The following is a 17,686-nucleotide window of genomic DNA, read 5'->3' as shown; positions in this document are numbered from 1 at the left end:
ATATACTCCAATGAATATGTCATTGTTGAACCAAACTCTCAGTGGTTTGTACAGTTTAGTAAAATATTTTTTTCTTAACTTTATACAAGGAGTAAAATATACCCCCGAGTCAGCCACATGTCTGTTCAAAAACTACATTCATCTCTGAATTGCTTCTAAATTAAGCATCTACTGTTTCTTTGCAGGCACTTTCTTGACAATAAGTGCAAAGCAAGTGTTTTTTTTCCCCTCTCTTTGCTTTTGTTATTTACATAACATTATTTCATGAACAGACGAAAATCCCCGTCAATAAGGGAATTTAGAAATACAAGAAAGGAATTTACAAAAACAGATAGATCTCCTCACCAGTTTCATCAGTACATTTCTTCTCATAATGGTGTACACCATCAGAAAAATATGGGCCTATGCTTCCCTAATCTAGGATGGGTTTTCTGAGGACTGTGCCAGTTTTTAATGTAACGTGACATAAACCGCACAGCACATATTGGAAACCTTTACCTCCACTGGCTCGATTGGGGCATAAACACCGGCATGGACTGATTGGGCCAAATGGCCTGTTTCTGTGCCGTATGTAATCCTACTTCTCATGATGTAGCAGGAGGAGCATTGAAAAATAGCATACACTCGGGATATTTAATCATGACTTTTCCTCAATATACTCTAATCTATCACAAATGCACACTTTTCACTGGTGATATTAAATCCTGCCTCATTTCTAAAGGAAAAATAATTGCTGTAGCCGGTTACAGATTTATCAATTGCAGTGACTAGCAGGTAGTTATGTTTGACAAGTTGTGCAAATCATAAGTGTCACGTGTGCAGTTAAGGAATCATGGTCAACAAATGAGGTAGGACAAGCTAAAAGAAAAGGCTTACACAAATGCAAGGAAATCCAGTGGACTGGGATAGCTATAAAAAGCAACAAAGCGATACAAAGAAAGTAATATGCAGTGCAAAAAGGAATACAAAATAAAACTTGCAGGGGGTAACAAAGCTAACAATAAACATTTTGTAACTAAATATATGAAGAAAAAGAGGGGTAAGAAGGAATGTGGGCCCATTGAAGACTGATGCAGGCGAGGCTATGGGCCCAACATTGGCCAAGCCGTTTTTTTCAGCGCACTGACCTCAAGCACGCCGACTTTGTGCACTGGAAATGGCACTGGGAAAACTCGCCCCATCCTCGCCGCTGTTCACAGTCCCCAGAGTCCTGGTGTGGCGTCGATGGTGAAGTGGGCGGAGCCAAACGCCCGCGCCAAAAACAGAGCTGGCACCTGCGCGCATGCGCAGTGGGGTCGGTCCTGACGAGCGTACGTGCGCAATAGAGATAAAACTTGGCACTCTGCCATTTTTAAAGAACATCGCAGCTGTAATTGTTTGCCTGCCAGGAGAGCTGTCAATCTAAATAGCTGGTGTGCTGAATGAAAGCTGCAGTATCCTGCCTGAAATTAACTGTTGCATGCCTGGAGAAGTCTTAGGGATCATTGCAAAAGTGCTGCTAAGTGTCTCAGAGGACTGTGTGTTTTGAAAAATCACACTTTCACTAAGTGCAGTGGAAAAGTGTGTCAGAGCATTGCAAAAGTCCAATAATGCAGCAACATCCACCAAGAACAAAGAATTTCTTGCATGACGTAGTCAAGGCACTAGTTACTGTCATGAGAACAGGTGGCAGCACCTGGATACCAGCAGAGGTCACACAAAAGTGCCACCCAAAGAGATGAAGAAACGCTGGAACCAAGTTGCATGGGAGAATTCTGCGGATTGGTGATCAACGAGAGATCTGGAAGGCAGTGTAAAAAAAGTGGCAGGACCTTGGTCAAGTAGTTAGTGTACGTTGACTTGTTTAATAGACTCAGACCCATGGCTACAAACAGGAAAAGGCTCAGAAGTCATACTTAAGCCAAATGTATTTTTTAACATTCATTCCTTAAATTAGGTTTTCCATCATCAGGATAATAAAGCAAAATCAACATTGTTGAAAATTAAAAGTCTTATTAAACAAGTCTACTGAAGCCTTAAGATAAGGTATTTCCAAATTGTGATTTCAAGAATTTTACCTCATAGTTAAGAGCATTTCTTTTCTATGAATTCTAGGTGTACTAAATGTGTTGCTATCCGAGCTTTTATTGCTCATGAATTGAACAATTCCATCATTACTTATTCTATTGATATTAAGAATATCCCTGAGTTGGAAATAGATAAGCATTGGCTCACTTGGTTTGAGGAATACTTTGACCTAAAGTTGAAAGATGCTTATGTTGTATATAGGAACATTTTTCTTTCTGAATACCCCTAGGTCAGGTGAAACATAGAAACATAGAAACATAGAAAATAGGTGCAGGAGCAGGCCATTCAGCCCTTCTAGCCTGCACCGCCATTCAATGAGTTCATGGCTGAACATGAAACTTCAGTACCCCCTTCCTGCTTTCTCGCCATAACCCTTGATCCCCCAAGTAGTAAGGACTTCATCTAACTCCCTTTTGAATATATTTAGTGAATTGGCCTCAACTACTTTCTGTGGTAGAGAATTCCACAGGTTCACCACTCTCTGGGTGAAGAAGTTTCTCCTCATCTCGGTCCTAAATGGCTTACCCCTTATCCTCAGACTGTGACCCCTGGTTCTGGACTTCCCCAACATTGGGAACATTCTTCCTGCATCTAACCTGTCTAAACCCGTCAGAATTTTAAACGTTTCTACGAGGTCCCCTCTCATTCTTCTGAACTCCAGTGAATACAAGCCCAGTTGATCCAGTCTTTCTTGATAGGTCAGTCCCGCCATCCCGGGAATCAGTCTGCACTCCCTCAATAGCAAGAATGTCCTTCCTCAAGTTAGGAGACCAAAACTGTACACAATACAGGTGTGGCCTCACCAAGGCCCTGTACAACTGTAGCAACACCTCCCTGCCCCTGTATTCAAATCCCCTCGCTATGAAGGCCAACATGCCATTTGCTTTCTTAACTGCCTGCTGTACCTGCATGCCAACCTTCAATGACTGATGTACCATGACACCCAGGTCTCGTTGCACCTTCCCTTTTCCTAATCTGTCACCATTCAGATAATAGTCTGTCTCTCTGTTTTTACCACCAAAGTGGATAACCTCACATTTATCCACATTATACTTCATCTGCCATGCATTTGCCCACTCACCTAACCAAGTCACTCTGCAGCCTAATAGCATCCTCCTCGCAGCTCACACTGCCACCCAACTTAGTGTCATCCGCAAATTTGGAGATACTGCATTTAATCCCCTCGTCTAAATCATTAATGTACAATGTAAACAGCTGGGGCCCCAGCACAGAACCTTGCGGCACCCCACTAGTCACTGCCTGCCATTCTGAAAAGTACCCGTTTACTCCTACTCTTTGCTTCCTGTCTGACAACCAGTTCTCAATCCACGTCAGCACACTACCCCCAATCCCATGTGCTTTAACTTTGCACATTAATCTCTTGTGTGGGACCTTGTCGAAAGCCTTCTGAAAGTCCAAATATACCACATCAACTGGTTCTCCTTTGTCCACTTTACTGGAAACATCCTCAAAAAATTCCAGAAGATTTGTCAAGCATGATTTCCCTTTCACAAATCCATGCTGACTTGGACCTATCATGTCACCATTTTCCAGATGCACTGCTGTGACATCCTTAATAATTGATTCCACCATTTTACCCACTACTGAGGTCAGGCTGACCGGTCTATAATTCCCTGTTTTCTCTCTCCCTCCTTTTTTAAAAAGTGGGGTTACATTGGCTACCCTCCACTCCATAGGAACTGATCCAGTGCCACGTGATAGTTAGAGTAGGAATCGCAGGATAGCGCAGATGAATACGTGGCTTGAGCAGTGGTGCAGCAGGGAGGGATTCAAATTCCTGGGGCATTGGGACCGGTTCTGGGGGAGGTGGGACCAGTACAAACCGGACGGTCTGCACCTGGGCAGGACCGGAACCAATGTCCTAGGGGGAGTGTTTGCTAGTGCTGTTGGGGAGGATTTAAACTAATATGGCAAGGGGATGGGAACCAATGCAGGGAGACAGAGGGAAACAAAAAGGAGGCAAAAGCAAAAGACAGAAAGGAGATGAGGAAAAGTGGAGGGCGGAGAAACCCAAGGCAAAGCTCCCTTTTACCTTGCCTCAACAATGCATTGTAACCCCAGCTTTACAAAAGTGTCCTTTGTGGCACTAGTATTGGTCACGTAGAGGCCCAGGAGAGGCGCGAGTTCGGGGCCAAGAACAGGCGAGGGCCCAGGGGCAGCACGGGCCAGCCCACACTGCGATATGTGTGCGCACTAGGTCTGTGCAGCAAGCAGGTCTCCAGTCATCTTGGTTAATCCTTGCTACTGGACCAAGACCTAGCTCTGTCAAGCCCGTGTGGTGGCTGGTGTGCAACGGCCAACACACGTTAAAAAAATTCAAGCACAGGCATCTTCCACCCTTCAAGATTTAGTTCAGACCTGGAATTTTAGGTCCATCATTGAAATACCTGTGAACTTTTTGACATGGAAGCAAGTCATCCTCGGTTCGAGGGACTGCCTATGATGATGAGTGTAAGTAATATTTCCATTTATTCAATGTAATTTCAATTGTAAATGTGACCGGCTGTATATGTCCCACCCAGCAGAAAGACACCCTCTCTAAAAAGTTGCATTTTAATCTTTGCAGAAGAAACTGTCCCACAACAAAAGGGAAACAACTAGAACATGAGGAGGACCGGCAAATCTGCACCCACTGACACCCTTCGAAGAGAGGGTCGCTGCTTTGATGGGTCCTGCCTGGAGAAGAGCTATCAGTACTGCACAAGCTGGGCCCGCACGTGAGGGAGTGGGTAAGTCATGAAAAGTCATCGTGGCCCTTCAAATCAACCTGCTGCCTGGTCTGCTATGTGTGAGCCTACTCATGCCACCCATTTCATTGTTCTGTTATATGTTGCAGAACTTGAGGACAATCTTCCTGATGATCCAAATCAAGATTCAGACGTGGATGAGCCCGAAGATGAGAGCAATCCTCCAGAACAATATGGGCATGAGGGGCACTTTGAGTGGATGTGGGAGGGGTTCGGTGACAGGAGTGTTCTACTGAATCTTGAGGAGGTCAACATATCTCACTTGCCAGGCTCTTCCGTCATTAGTGGTTCGACATTCTATGGTTTCCCACCGTCCGAGGTCGCAGGTCCCAGTGGTGGTGGTGGTGGTGGTGGTGGTGGTGGTGCTGTGCCGCAGCATCGCAGACCCTTGGCCCCACCTTCCGAGGTTACAGGTCCCAGCAGTGGTGGTGGTGGTGGTGCTGGTGCAAATCAGCAGGGAACACCCAGGGTCCCAAGGTCCCAGCCTGCGCCTCCCAGTGGGATGCCGCGACCCAGATTCAGGGGGATGGGAAGGAGACATGGACCACATTCTCCTGAGGTGCAGGATGCAACAGATGTGGTTCAGATGATGGTATTGGGTGGGGAGAGCGTTGAGCTTACCCGATCACTCCTGGACACCATAGCTGGGGTGAGTGAGGAGGTAGCGGGACTGTCAGGAGAAGTAACAGTAATGACACGGGAAATAGGAACCATGTCCGCTAACATCAGTGAGGGAATGGAGGCCATGAGGAATAGAATGTCTGAGGTAGTGGAAAGGACGACAGTTGCAATGACCAAGGCCATGAGGGAGGGAATGTCGGAGTTAGCTGCTGCAATAAGGGAACACGCCCAGATCCTGCGCCCATTGACAGAATCAACTGCCAGTCCCACTCCAGTCCCCACACCAAGCTCTGAACAGGCCGAGGCTGCGCCCTGTAGCTTGCCGCCTGGGCCCTCCAACTTGCCACATGACGTTGACACACCCCACCCTCAAGAGGTACCCAGTGGCCGAGATGTTAGAAAGAAGAATCTTGGTGTGTACCCCAGAAACACTGTGCCACCGCCTGCGGGCAGGGGTGGTGGAGAGCCCAAGAAAAAGCGCAGCGGGCGGCCTTAGACTAAGGGGGATGAGAGACGGGTGCAGCCTTTCTTTGCTGCTGTTGTTTTTGTTTTTGTTGTTTATGTCACTTCACTCACAGTTCTAATTGTTCTCACATTGGATGTTTTTTGTAATATATGTAACTTTACATGTTTATAAGTGAACTTAGAGTGCAACTGTTCTCACATTGGGTGTTTTTTGTAAGTTACGGAACGGTACAAGTTCATAAGTGATCTTAATGTTTAAGTGATCGTAAAGAGTAAATTTTGATACAAGAATATTTTTATTACAATAAAGTCAAGTACATTGCAAAGTTTTCAATAAAATATATTTTAAATTAAAAATGAATCATGTTCAATTATTACAACACAGGAACGGCTCCAAAAAATAAACCCTCCTCTCCTCACCCCTACCCCTCCCAGCCTCCCCGTTGTGTAGAGGCCAGCATCTCTCTCTCTATGGCGCCCCCCCCACCCCCCCGTGAGATGCCGTCCAGACCCAGCAGCTGCGACTTCTCCGGTCGCTCGGCGCCCCCGCCCCCCCCCCCCCCCCCCCAGATGAGATGTGCAGACCCAGTAGCTTCTCCGGTTGCTCGGCGCCCCCCTCGATGAGACGCACAGACCCAGTAACTTCTCTGATCGCTTGGCGGCCCCACCTCTCCCGATGAGACGGCATCCACAAGCTCGCACTTCTCCGGTGCGTCTTCCCTCCCCTATCCCAGGCAGAATGGAATGGCCTAATGCACAGGCCAGCCCGCTGCCTTTTCCAGGCAGACTTTAAAGATAAGGTAGGATTTACTTATTTTTTTATTGTATTTTGCTTTGAGGTTTTCCTTAATGTTTGCTGCTTGGTTGTTGAGGTCCTCTCCAGTTCCCTTCCCTCCCCTATCCCTGCCCTAATGTCTGCCGAATGTGCGCTGCTTTTTCTTAACTGCCCACAAGGTTTTTCAGAGCTGGCCACATTCGCTGACCTAAGTGGATTTGGAGTACGTTTTTGCTGGCCAAAGTGGCATAAATGGTCAAAACTGTCGTAAGTGTCTGGGAACAACCCCTTTTGAAAAAAAAACTGACCTAAAAAAAAAATCGTACCTAACTGACTTACTCTGGAGCAAATTTGGGGGGTAAAATGGTATTTTCTAACATGCCAGAAAAAACAACTTACTCCAAAAAAATTGATGCAAGTCATGACCAATGTTGTGCCTTATAATAGGCAATAAGGAAATAGAAGACTTGTTACTTTGAATACATTTTTACAGTGGAGAAAGAGGATAAAAGACCAATGGTACAAGGATATCTAAAAATAAGTCATGGGGAGAAACTTAGTGCATTAAATATAATTTTTAAAATGGTAACAGAGGAAATAATGGAAGTTAAGGCAGACAAATCTAGAGGACCTGATGGTTTCCAGCCCTGCTCCCATGGGAAATGGATTTTTAATATTAGTCTATTGGAAATATTGCTTATTACAGATTTTTAAGGCTTTGTGAAAGGCCAAATTATGAGAACCCAGTAGAACTACTACATTGAGGAGAGGGTGGGATTGAAAACAAAACTGAGTTTTTATAGACAGAACTAGGCGATCCCACAACCAATGGGTCAAATCGAAGCTCTGCAGTCCTGCCACATCCAGTTGTGAGTGGTGGTGGATAATTAAACAATTAATAGAAGGAGTGGCTCCAACATCCCTATCCTCAATGATGGAGGTGCCAAACATGTTAGTGCAAAAGACAAGGCTGATGCGTTTGCAGCCATCTTCAGCCAGAAGTGCCGAGTGGATGATCCATCTCTGCCTCCTCCCGACATCCCCACGATCACAGAAGCCAGTCTTCAGACAATTCGATTCACTCCAAGTGATATCAAGAAATGACGCACTGGATATAGCAAAGACTGTGGGCCCTAACAACAACCCGGCTGTCGTGCTGAAGAGTTGTGTTCCAGAACTAGCCATGCCTCTAGCCAAGCTGACTCAGTACAACTACAACACTGGCATCTACCTAACAATGTGGAAAACTGCCCAGTATGTCCTCTCCACAACAAGCAGGACAAATCCAATCCGGCCAATTACCGCCTCATCAGTCTACTCTCAATCATCAGCAAAGTGATGGAAGATGTCGTTGACTATCAACTGGCAGTTACTCACCAATAACCTGCTCACCGATGCTCAGTTTGGGTTCTGCCAGGACCACTCGGCTCCAGACCCCATTACAGCCTTGGTCCAAACATGGACAAAAGAGTTGAATTCCAGAGGTGAGGTGAGAGTGACTGCCCTTGACATCAAGGTAGCTTTTGACTGAGTGTGGCATCAAGGAGCCCTAGTAAAATTGAAGTCAATGGGGATCATACCCAGCTCAAAGGAAGATGATTGTGGTTGTTGGAGGCCAATTATCTCAGCCCCAGAACATCGCTGCAGAAGTTCCTCAGGGCAGTGTCCTGGGCTCAACCATCTTCAGCCGCTTCATCAATGACCTTCCCTCCATCATAACGTCAGAAGTGGGGATGTTCGCTAATGATTGTACAGTGTTCCATTCGCAACTCCTCATATAATGAAGCCGTCTATGCCCGCATGCAGCAAAACCTGGACGATATTCAGGTTTGGGCTGATGAGTGGCAAATAATATTCGCACCACACAAGTGCCAGGCACTGACCACCTCCAAAAAGGGACAGTCTAACGACCGCCCTTTGAAATCCAACCGCATTGCCACCATCAAATCACCCACTATTAACATCTTGGGGGTCAACATTGACCAGAAACTTAACTCAAACAGCCACATAAATACTATGGCTACAAGAGTGGGTCAGAGGCTGGGTATTCTGCGGCGAGTGGCTTATCTTCTGACTCCCCAAAGCCTTTCCACCATCTACAAGGCACAAGTCAGGAGTGTGATGGAATACTCTCCACTTGCCTAGATGAGTGCGCCTGCAAGAACACTCAAGAAGCTCGATACCATCCAGGACAAAACAGCCCGCTTGATTGTCACCCATTCACCGCCTCAAACATTCACTCCCTCCACCACCGGGCTGCAGTGTGTACCATTTACAAGATGCACTGCAGCAATTCGCCAAGGCTTCTTTGGCAGCACCTCCCAAACTCGTGACCTCTACCACCTAGAAGGACAAGGGCAGCAGGCACATGGAAACACCACCATCTCTAAGTTCCCCTCCAAATCACTCAATGACTTGAAAATATATTGCTGATCCTTCATCGTCGCTGGGTTAAAATCCCTCCCTAACAGCACTGTGAGAGTACCTTCATCACATGGACTGCAGCGGTTCAAGATGGCAGCTCACCACCACCTTCTCAAGGGCAACTGGGGGTGGGTACTAAATGCTGGCTTTGCCAGTGACACCCACATCCCATGAATGAATAAAATGAGTAAATTAATTCACTTCAGACCAGTTAGTTATAATTAAAGGGTGAAATTTCAAAATACCAGCACAGTTAGTATTTAATGTTTAAAAATAATCAAAATATATATATAGCATTGCCAAATGGCTACACACACTCAAATTAAAATATATTATTAAAACAAGGGACTGTTGAATGTTTTGAATATAATAATTGATATAAAAATACAATGACCATATGAAATTAAAAACCTCTTGTATATAGAATAAAACCATACTACATGTAAAGATATTTCCAACAAAATCCACTTGATTGCAACATAGAAGTAGCAGCACTTTTCTAAAATTCAAGTATGATAATATTTATTCTATTCACTGAGAGTTAACTTTCTATTAGATATATTTGAAATCAGGAAATCTCTGGCTTCTGGTTATTTTTGGCTAAGAGCTGCATATGTTCATTTTGTTCTACTTTTGAAAAAAACATTGGGGTAGATTTTGACTTTATGTAAAACGGGTGATAGCGACTCAACAGTCCATCTTAAATCACTCCCGAGTTTTATTTTGATTGAAGTCAATGGAACTAAAAATCGGGAGAGATGTAAAGTGGACTGTTGAGTATCACACTTTTGACACTACATCATTTTCTTTTTGGCACAATAAAAGCATCTATATACTGCAAGATATATTCATAGTGGCAGATTTTATTATTCACAATGCATGTGGTATTTGAGTGTGCATGGTATTTGAGGGGTTGCAGTAATTGAGTGCACATGATATTTGAGGGCTTGTGGTGTTGATAGCATGAGGCGTAAGGACCCAAGATGCTTTCTGAGGTGTTTTAAATTGCCCCTTGTGATTCATGTTGTTTCTGCTCTATTTCTAAATGCTCCCCAGCTGAGGTAAAGCAATGGTGCTTGGCTGCTGAGTCGCTGACAAGCTGCATATGGTCAAGAAGGCCTGTTACTTGCATCGGAGACCAACTCTGCTGTATGTGCAACAATGCCATATGTTCTGTACTACACTTACTGGGAGTGCAATGTTTTGTTTAACAGTGCCTGTAGTTAATTGTGCAGGACAACGTGATGGCTCAGAAATGCCACTACCCCTATCAGTTGAATGCTCCTTTGCTTCTCTACACTACTGGAGAGCATTTCCTCATGAGGCACACATCTGACTGAGGGCAGAACAGTGAATCTCTATGGTGTGCTGAGAACCTATAATCCTCATTGACAAGTAATGGATGCAACCATGAAGCACTTGTATGGAATAATTATAACGCACAATATACAGCGTGGAATATATGATTAATATAATACATACCGGCCCTCCACCCTCTTAGAGCTCCCCTTCCTACGAACTGCAACATGTACTAATCATGTTTTGACAAAGGCTTCATCCGGACAGTCGTGCTGCATACATTGTCCTACTATTCAGGACAAGTTGGCCTTTAATCATAAGAACAATGTAAATTAACAATGGCACTACATTCAATCACTTTACTGTGTGAGGACTGTATTTCTTTCATTCAGCTTTTTAACAAAGTATGTGATCTTCAACTCTATATTGGGACTCGTTCCTTTTGGCATTACATTCATTCATTTGACTGTTTCAAGGTATTTATTTAATTCAATTTAACAAAATACACTAAAATGAATCCTTAATATATGTTCTTCAATTGCATATTAAGATATGATAATACTCTTGCTTTACCTTTGTGCTCTTATCAAGTTGTAGAACCTCTTCTGACTTCTGTCCAGACTCTGTTGTGCTCTTTGGATCCAGTGTAACTTTGTGGGCTGTCCCACTCCTCCCCAGACACCTTCAGCCTCGGCACAAAAGCTTCAGCACGTTTTTTTCAGAAAGTTACTAATCGTGTCCTTGATGTCCTGGTCCATGAAATGGTTTGTTAATTTCTATTTTTGCCCTAGTGTTACAGAGCTCGGTGCACTCCAGCTGGATGGGCCGAATACTCACCGTTTGTACCAGTGCACTGGCAGTGCAGATGGTTGAAAAGTGTGAATGCAGCTATAATCGGTCGCTTTTCGTCCCACAGTTGCACTCAGATAACATGAAAATATTGAGCAAAAAACTGCCAGCTGCCTCAAATACAGCACTAATTGGCACTCAGTGATAGAGTGCGCAGGACAGATGGTGCGGGAAATGGAAATTGCCACAATAATGGTGCTCTTCTGAGGTTAAGGCTAAGACACATTGTGAGGCAGAGGTTTGTTCTACATTCTACCTCCTAAAGGCAAGTTGCGCAAAACTACATAACAACTAGCCTCATATTCTCTGCTCTTCTTTCCTGACTGGTTACTTTTTTTTGCTCATGGTCTCAGCAACCATCATGTTCCATACAGCGTTCGATCATCTCTGTCTGTATCTATCTATTTAGTCCTCATTTCTGTTCCAACTCAAGTATTCGGCTAGATTTCTTTAATTTTAGAACTGCTAATTTACTTTGGAGATTATTTCAAATACAGTGTTGGAAAAATGCTACTAATTCCGAAAGTTATGGTCAGAAGGTCAAAAGCATGTTCAGGTTAGGACCTCATTTGAATGCTGTCTCCAGAGGCACCTAGCTGCTGGTTGTGGGAGAGCGGGAAATAGTCCGGCAACTATCCCTGATCCCAGAGGGAGGCGAGCAAAGGTCGGCAGCATGCCGCAGTACTTCAGTGGAACCAGGACAGTCCTCGCTCCAGAAAGAAAAAGTGGTCTGGGGCCTTTGTGTGGAGGGGCCAGTTTAAGTTCCACTGGCCAGGCAACTCAGCCCCTGCTACAACTATTTTTGGTATAACGTAAAATCACATGCCCCCTTTTGGCAAGGGCACTAGAACCCACAAATGAACAATTTAAACTTTAACAAAAACTTAAATCAAATTAAAATTTGGTTGCCGGGAGTGACGATGCACTCCAGTCCCTCCAGTGCCCACCTCTCGCAGAAGGCCACGAGCGTACCGGTGGACACCGCGTGTTCCATCTCCAGGGACACTCTGGCGCGAACGTAGCCACGGAAGAGAGGCAGGCAGTCGGGCTGAACGACCCCCTTGACCACCCGCTGCCTGGACCGGTTAATGGCCACCTTGGCCAGGCCCAGGAGCAGTCGTATGAGGAGGCCTTCCAACCTGCCCGCTCCCCTCTGCAAAGGGTGACCAAAGATCAGGAGTGTGGAACTGAAGTGCAGCCAAAATTTAAGGAGCAGCCGTGTTAAATAATTGAAGAGGGGCTGCAACCTCACAAACTGAACATAAACGTGGAACACGGACTGCTCCAGGCCACAGAAATTGCAGGCGACCTGGGAGTCTGTGAACCTACTTAAAAATCTATTGCACGGGATTGCAATAAAGGGAGGATTCCCGCGTAGAGAGCACTCCATTGGGGACTCCCGCCTCCTCCCGACGGCAAGATGATATGTGCCCATTTACAAGCCCATCTGAAAATCGTATCACTTAGGTCTTGGGCATCTAAGGGGGACCGAGGTTCCCCCCTCCCTGATTTTCCTCAAGCAAGAAGCAAGCGAGCGGCAGTTCAAAATCGTCCCTTTTCTGTCTACTCAGGCCCTAAAAAGGCTGGCATTCGTTTTTCAAGTATTATCTGACAATACAAAGTAGGTAGTGCCATATCACTTCTATTCTTCCGCAGTGACAGTGTTTGTATTCTAAATGCAGGCTGGCCAATGATTCATAAATTATTAGTAAGCTTTGTATCTGGATTATATTGGATTTCACGTGGTTTGTGCTGACCTCTGTAGAGATATGAGGAAGATCCTCAAAAAGTTTTGAGTTGGATGGAGTGGTAGATGAGAATTCTTTTAGTGAGAGGGGATCTGATCGGAGAATTTAAATTTTGATACAATTTTGGTAAAGTGTAAATAGCTGGTCAGAAACCAAACTGACCATTTAATCTGTTCTATTTATATATTTGGGAGTCTTAGTGTGAGCCATTGACCTATTCATTGGACAGTTCACACAATACTTCTTACTTCACTTTTCAGGTTGCAACACGTATCAATATTTTATGCTGCATTTTCCTGATTTCCTGATCACTGATATAATTAGAATATGAATAATATAATTCCCAATACTACCAGAGCTTTGCAAACCTGACCAATCCCAATTTGCAACTAAAGTAAGTACAGCACTATTCTTTTTGATCTGTATCTGAGTATCAGAGACCGCAGGGAGTCAATATGTGTTACTTATTTCAAATATGAAAAAGAGTTTTCTCAGCAGGCACATTTCTATAATAAGGGAAAAGCCACATGATAAAGATTTGGAGAAGTTTTGAACAACATGGTTCAATCTTCATCTTGCTCTGAATCCCCACCTATTGGAAAGAACCATATAAACCTACTAGGAAAGACTGCAAACAACAAAAAAGCAAACGGAGAGAGGGAAATGCCCTTTAAACTGGGAGAATAAACTCTGACAATAATAGATGCAGCCTCAGAAATGTATATATTTTAAGTTGAGTCCTGTAGACCTTGGGACTCCATATGGAGTGAGATGTAATGAATCACTCTGGGGACAATGGAGATGTGCCGTTGAAGACACCAGGATGAGTACTCTTTGTACATTCGCTGAATAAAATCTGACTGCCCTGATTGCCGCTAAAGCTTTTTATTTATTACCTAGTTTCACTGGTTTCTGCTAACCTGTTATTCATGATGGCTAAAGCACCCACCCCGCCTGAGAAGCCATTCTGCCTCGTGTTGATGCAAACTGTCCGAGGATAACCATTGGCAGTTTCTGACAGCTGCTTCTGCAGGAGGGCGAGTGACACCTTGTTGGAGGCAGTGAGGTCCCTCATAGAGATCATTTCTCCAGAGAGCCTCCTTCCCTCTGCATCACTGTCACACGGCCCCTCTGTATCTGCCAAGGCGTGGTTCCTGCGGATACGAGATTGTCCCGGTGTGATAGCATTGCGCCGCCCGGTGCGCATCTTTCCTCTCCGGTACCTCGGGCAGCACCTACATTCTAGTTTCTTCAGTAGCCAGTTAAGGAACTGCTTGATCACAATGGAGATGACATTGAAGAGCGAATAGATACAGCACACCCCCAAGAGTATGAATACAAAATTACCAAATCTGTACAATCCCTGATTTGTATAGACTGCGTTCTGACTGCTGACCAGATCCCCAAAGCCAATAGTACTGAAGGTGACAAAGCAGAAGTACAGCGAGTCGGTGTAATTCCATCCTTCCACTGGCGTGTACATTGCAGAGGCACAGCAGGAGATTATAATCGCCGCCAACCCCAGGATCAGCATGACGTAGTAGACAGACGGCTTCCATCCGGTCAAGCTGCTCGCATCCATGATGGCAGATCGCCGGCGAATGATGGGCGGCAGCAGACCTTTGCTCCGCAGCTGCCTCTGGTAGCACGCCTTCATGACCACAGCCAGCAGGGTAATGATGCGCTCCAGGAAGAGGTTGAAAAACAGAATGGTTCCTGCACATCCGAGTAGGCCATAAAATATCAGAAACACTTTTCCTGCCACAGTTGCTGGAGTTGTCATGCCAAAACCTAAATCAAAACAAAGGAAAAGAGTAGGTTTGATGGGCTTGTTATTCACACTTCACAACCTTTTAAACATGTCATGGGAGCCATTTACTGGGTTGACCAACAACAACAACTTGTATTTATATAGCACCTTTAACGTAGTAAAACATCCCAAGGTGCTTCACAGGAACAATTATCAAACAAAATTTGACCAATTATACAAACCAGATGGACCTTTCAACATGCCTTGTGTGGCTAATTGTCCGTGTTCCATGTTTTTATGGAGTGTGCGAGGTTGCAGCCCCTGTTTTATTATTTTAAAGGGACTGCTCCTCAATTTCTGGCTGCACTTCAGTCCCACACTCCTGATCTTTGGGCACCCTGTGCGGAGGGGAGCGGGTAGGTCCGAGGGCCTCCTCGTAGGACTGCTCCTGGGCACGGCCAAGGGTGCCATCAGCCGGTCCAGGCAGCGGGCAGTCGAGGGGGTCGTTCAGTCCGACTGCCTGCCTCTCTTCCGTGGTTACATCCGAGACAGGGTGTCCCTGGAGATGGAGCACGCGGTGTCCACCGGTACGCTCGCAGCCTTCCGCGAGAGGTGGGCACCGGAGGGACTGGAGTGCATCATCACCACCGGCAACCAAATTTTAATTTGATTTTATGTTTTAAAGTTTAATTTGTTTTAATTGCTGGTGTTTTTAGTGTCCCCCTCCCCTTTTATAGGGGGCACTTGGAAAAAAATTTGATTTTAGTGCCCAAAAAAAAGCAAAAAACCCCCCAAAAAATACAAAAAAAAAACACAAAAAAAAGGGGCCTTGAAAATGTTTGGTGTGTCCCCCAGATCGGGGGGCACGATTTAATGTTAGTTGTTTTTCTCCTAAAAGAGTTGTGTGGCTAATTGTGTGTTGTACTGACCAACAGCTTCAATGCTGAATTAATATAACTCAACACTCAAATTAATATATGTTCAGTTCGATAAATTACTCACTTACACAACAAAACTGTTTCCCAAACTGAAAACAAATTCCCATTCTATCAGGCATTGTTTTCAGCTTTAACTGCTAAACAGGCTTATTAAACATTAATTAATTAAATATAACAGTAATTCAATATTTTTTTTACAGAAATAGTTGAGCTTGTTTGGCTCTTCGTTGTAGAAAATAACTCATAACTCACAACTGCTATGCTAAGCTAAACTTGAATTATATTTTATGTTGTTCTTTTCACTGACTATAGAAGTTTCTGGTCAATTTTGGAAATTTCTGATAGATTCGCTTCAAAGACTACAGACAGCATCTTGCCTTTTTGAAAGTCTCATATAGACTTGTTAATTTGAAAAAAATCAGATTGATTTATCCCTTTAAAACAATAACTACAGCCAAGTGGAATTTAAATAGCTATCTATAAAATTTTAAAAGCTGACGATCGGACAAGTATCTGAACAAGTCACATAGCATGTTTGTATTTGAACTGAACAGCTCACCTCCTCCCTCAAACTGCCTGTCAACAACAGACTAATTGTCACAATGACATTGAATGAAGCTGGGACATGATTCCTGTGAGTGAAGTGGCCAATACAAACTAAATCTTAGACATTATGGGCCCAAATTTGCCCAGGAGTTGCTCTGTTTTTTTTGGAGCAACTTGATTTTTCTGGAGGATCTTAAAAATCCCCATTCTGCACATTTAATTTGCGCCAGTGTAAGTGAGTTAGTTAGGATGTTTAATTTTGGGTTTTTTTCAAAAGGGGACGTTACCAACCACCTACGCCTGTTTTGGCCATTTAAGCCAATTTGGACAGCTAACAGTTGCTCCAAACTAACTTAGGCCAGCGTATGTGGCCACTTGTGGCCGCACAGAAAACCCTTGCGGAGAGTTAAGAAATCAGCGCAGGTAGCCAGAGATAGCGGGGAGAAGGGAAACAGAGAGGACTTGGCAAAGCACTAAACACCTTCACAACAATTAATACAAATCTTGTACTGTAACTTTTGCATAATTTGCATATTCCACTATATAAAGCTTCATAAAATATGCACTTTTTAATATAATTTATATCAGAAGACAAAGGGTTTCATAAAACTATTTATGAACCAAATATTTTGCTAGCAGAGCTATATTAATGCAAGTTGTTATCTTGTGTCATCACAACATCATGAGGTACTGATGGAATGTTCCCAACAGGGGATCTATGGGCATCCATGCAGTTGTTCACTAAGGATTGGTGGGATTTTAAAAAAATTGACCTAAGTCATGATTACTACCAAAACAAAAGCCATAACCAGATATTTGCTGGCACTGAGAAACCAACCCTAAGGAAAGTTTTCTCTGGTCATTCTCACCTCTTAACAGCCAGTTGCATTGTCCCATTGACAGAGACTTTTTCTAAATCATTTAAATAAACTCTTCTCCTTCCCCCCCGCCCCCCCACCTCTGATCAAATCTCTTCGCCCCCCCCGATCAGAAGTCTCCCCGCACCAACCTGTTTCTTGTAGCCCTCAGCACGGGAAGGCAGAGGCCGGCCTGTGCGGCAGGCCACTCGGCCCGGGATAGGGGTGGGACATGTTGGGTCCCACGCTGCAGGCACGCATCATCACGATCATGGGAGGACAGACTGCGCATGCGCGAACGTTCTACTGTGCATGCGGACAGCTGCCGGCACTCTTTTAGGCGCAGGGCCCTAGCTCCGTCCCCCAAAGGACTCGCCACGCTGCGCCAAGCCCCGGGAGAGTCAGCAGAGGGGCCAGAATACAGGGATATCTTTTCGGCGCCGTTTTGAGCGCAAGATGTCGGCGCACCTCACGTAAGTGCACCGAAAAAACCGGAGGACCAAATGTGGCCCCAAATACTTCATTTTCTTCACAGAGACTTTCCATAGAATCTACAGCACAATCAGGTAATTCAGCCCA

The 17,686-nt window shown here is 44.6% G+C and overlaps 1 protein-coding gene across 1 annotated transcript in view; it reads right to left on the bottom strand.

The window, feature by feature from the left end:
- Positions 1-13,908: 13,908 nt before the first annotated feature.
- Positions 13,909-17,686, bottom strand: part of LOC139272604 (potassium channel subfamily K member 12-like) — a 104,605-nt gene continuing 100,827 nt past the window's right edge. Inside the window, exon 2 of the mRNA XM_070888683.1 lies at positions 13,909-14,807. Within this exon, the coding sequence (XP_070744784.1) occupies positions 13,909-14,807 (899 nt within the window). The remainder of the gene's footprint in view (positions 14,808-17,686) is intronic.

This window comes from Pristiophorus japonicus, chromosome 9 (genome assembly GCF_044704955.1).
Source record: "Pristiophorus japonicus isolate sPriJap1 chromosome 9, sPriJap1.hap1, whole genome shotgun sequence".
In the NCBI taxonomy this organism is placed as follows: Eukaryota; Metazoa; Chordata; class Chondrichthyes; family Pristiophoridae; genus Pristiophorus; species Pristiophorus japonicus.
This window is presented reverse-complemented; position numbering and strand designations above follow the sequence as displayed.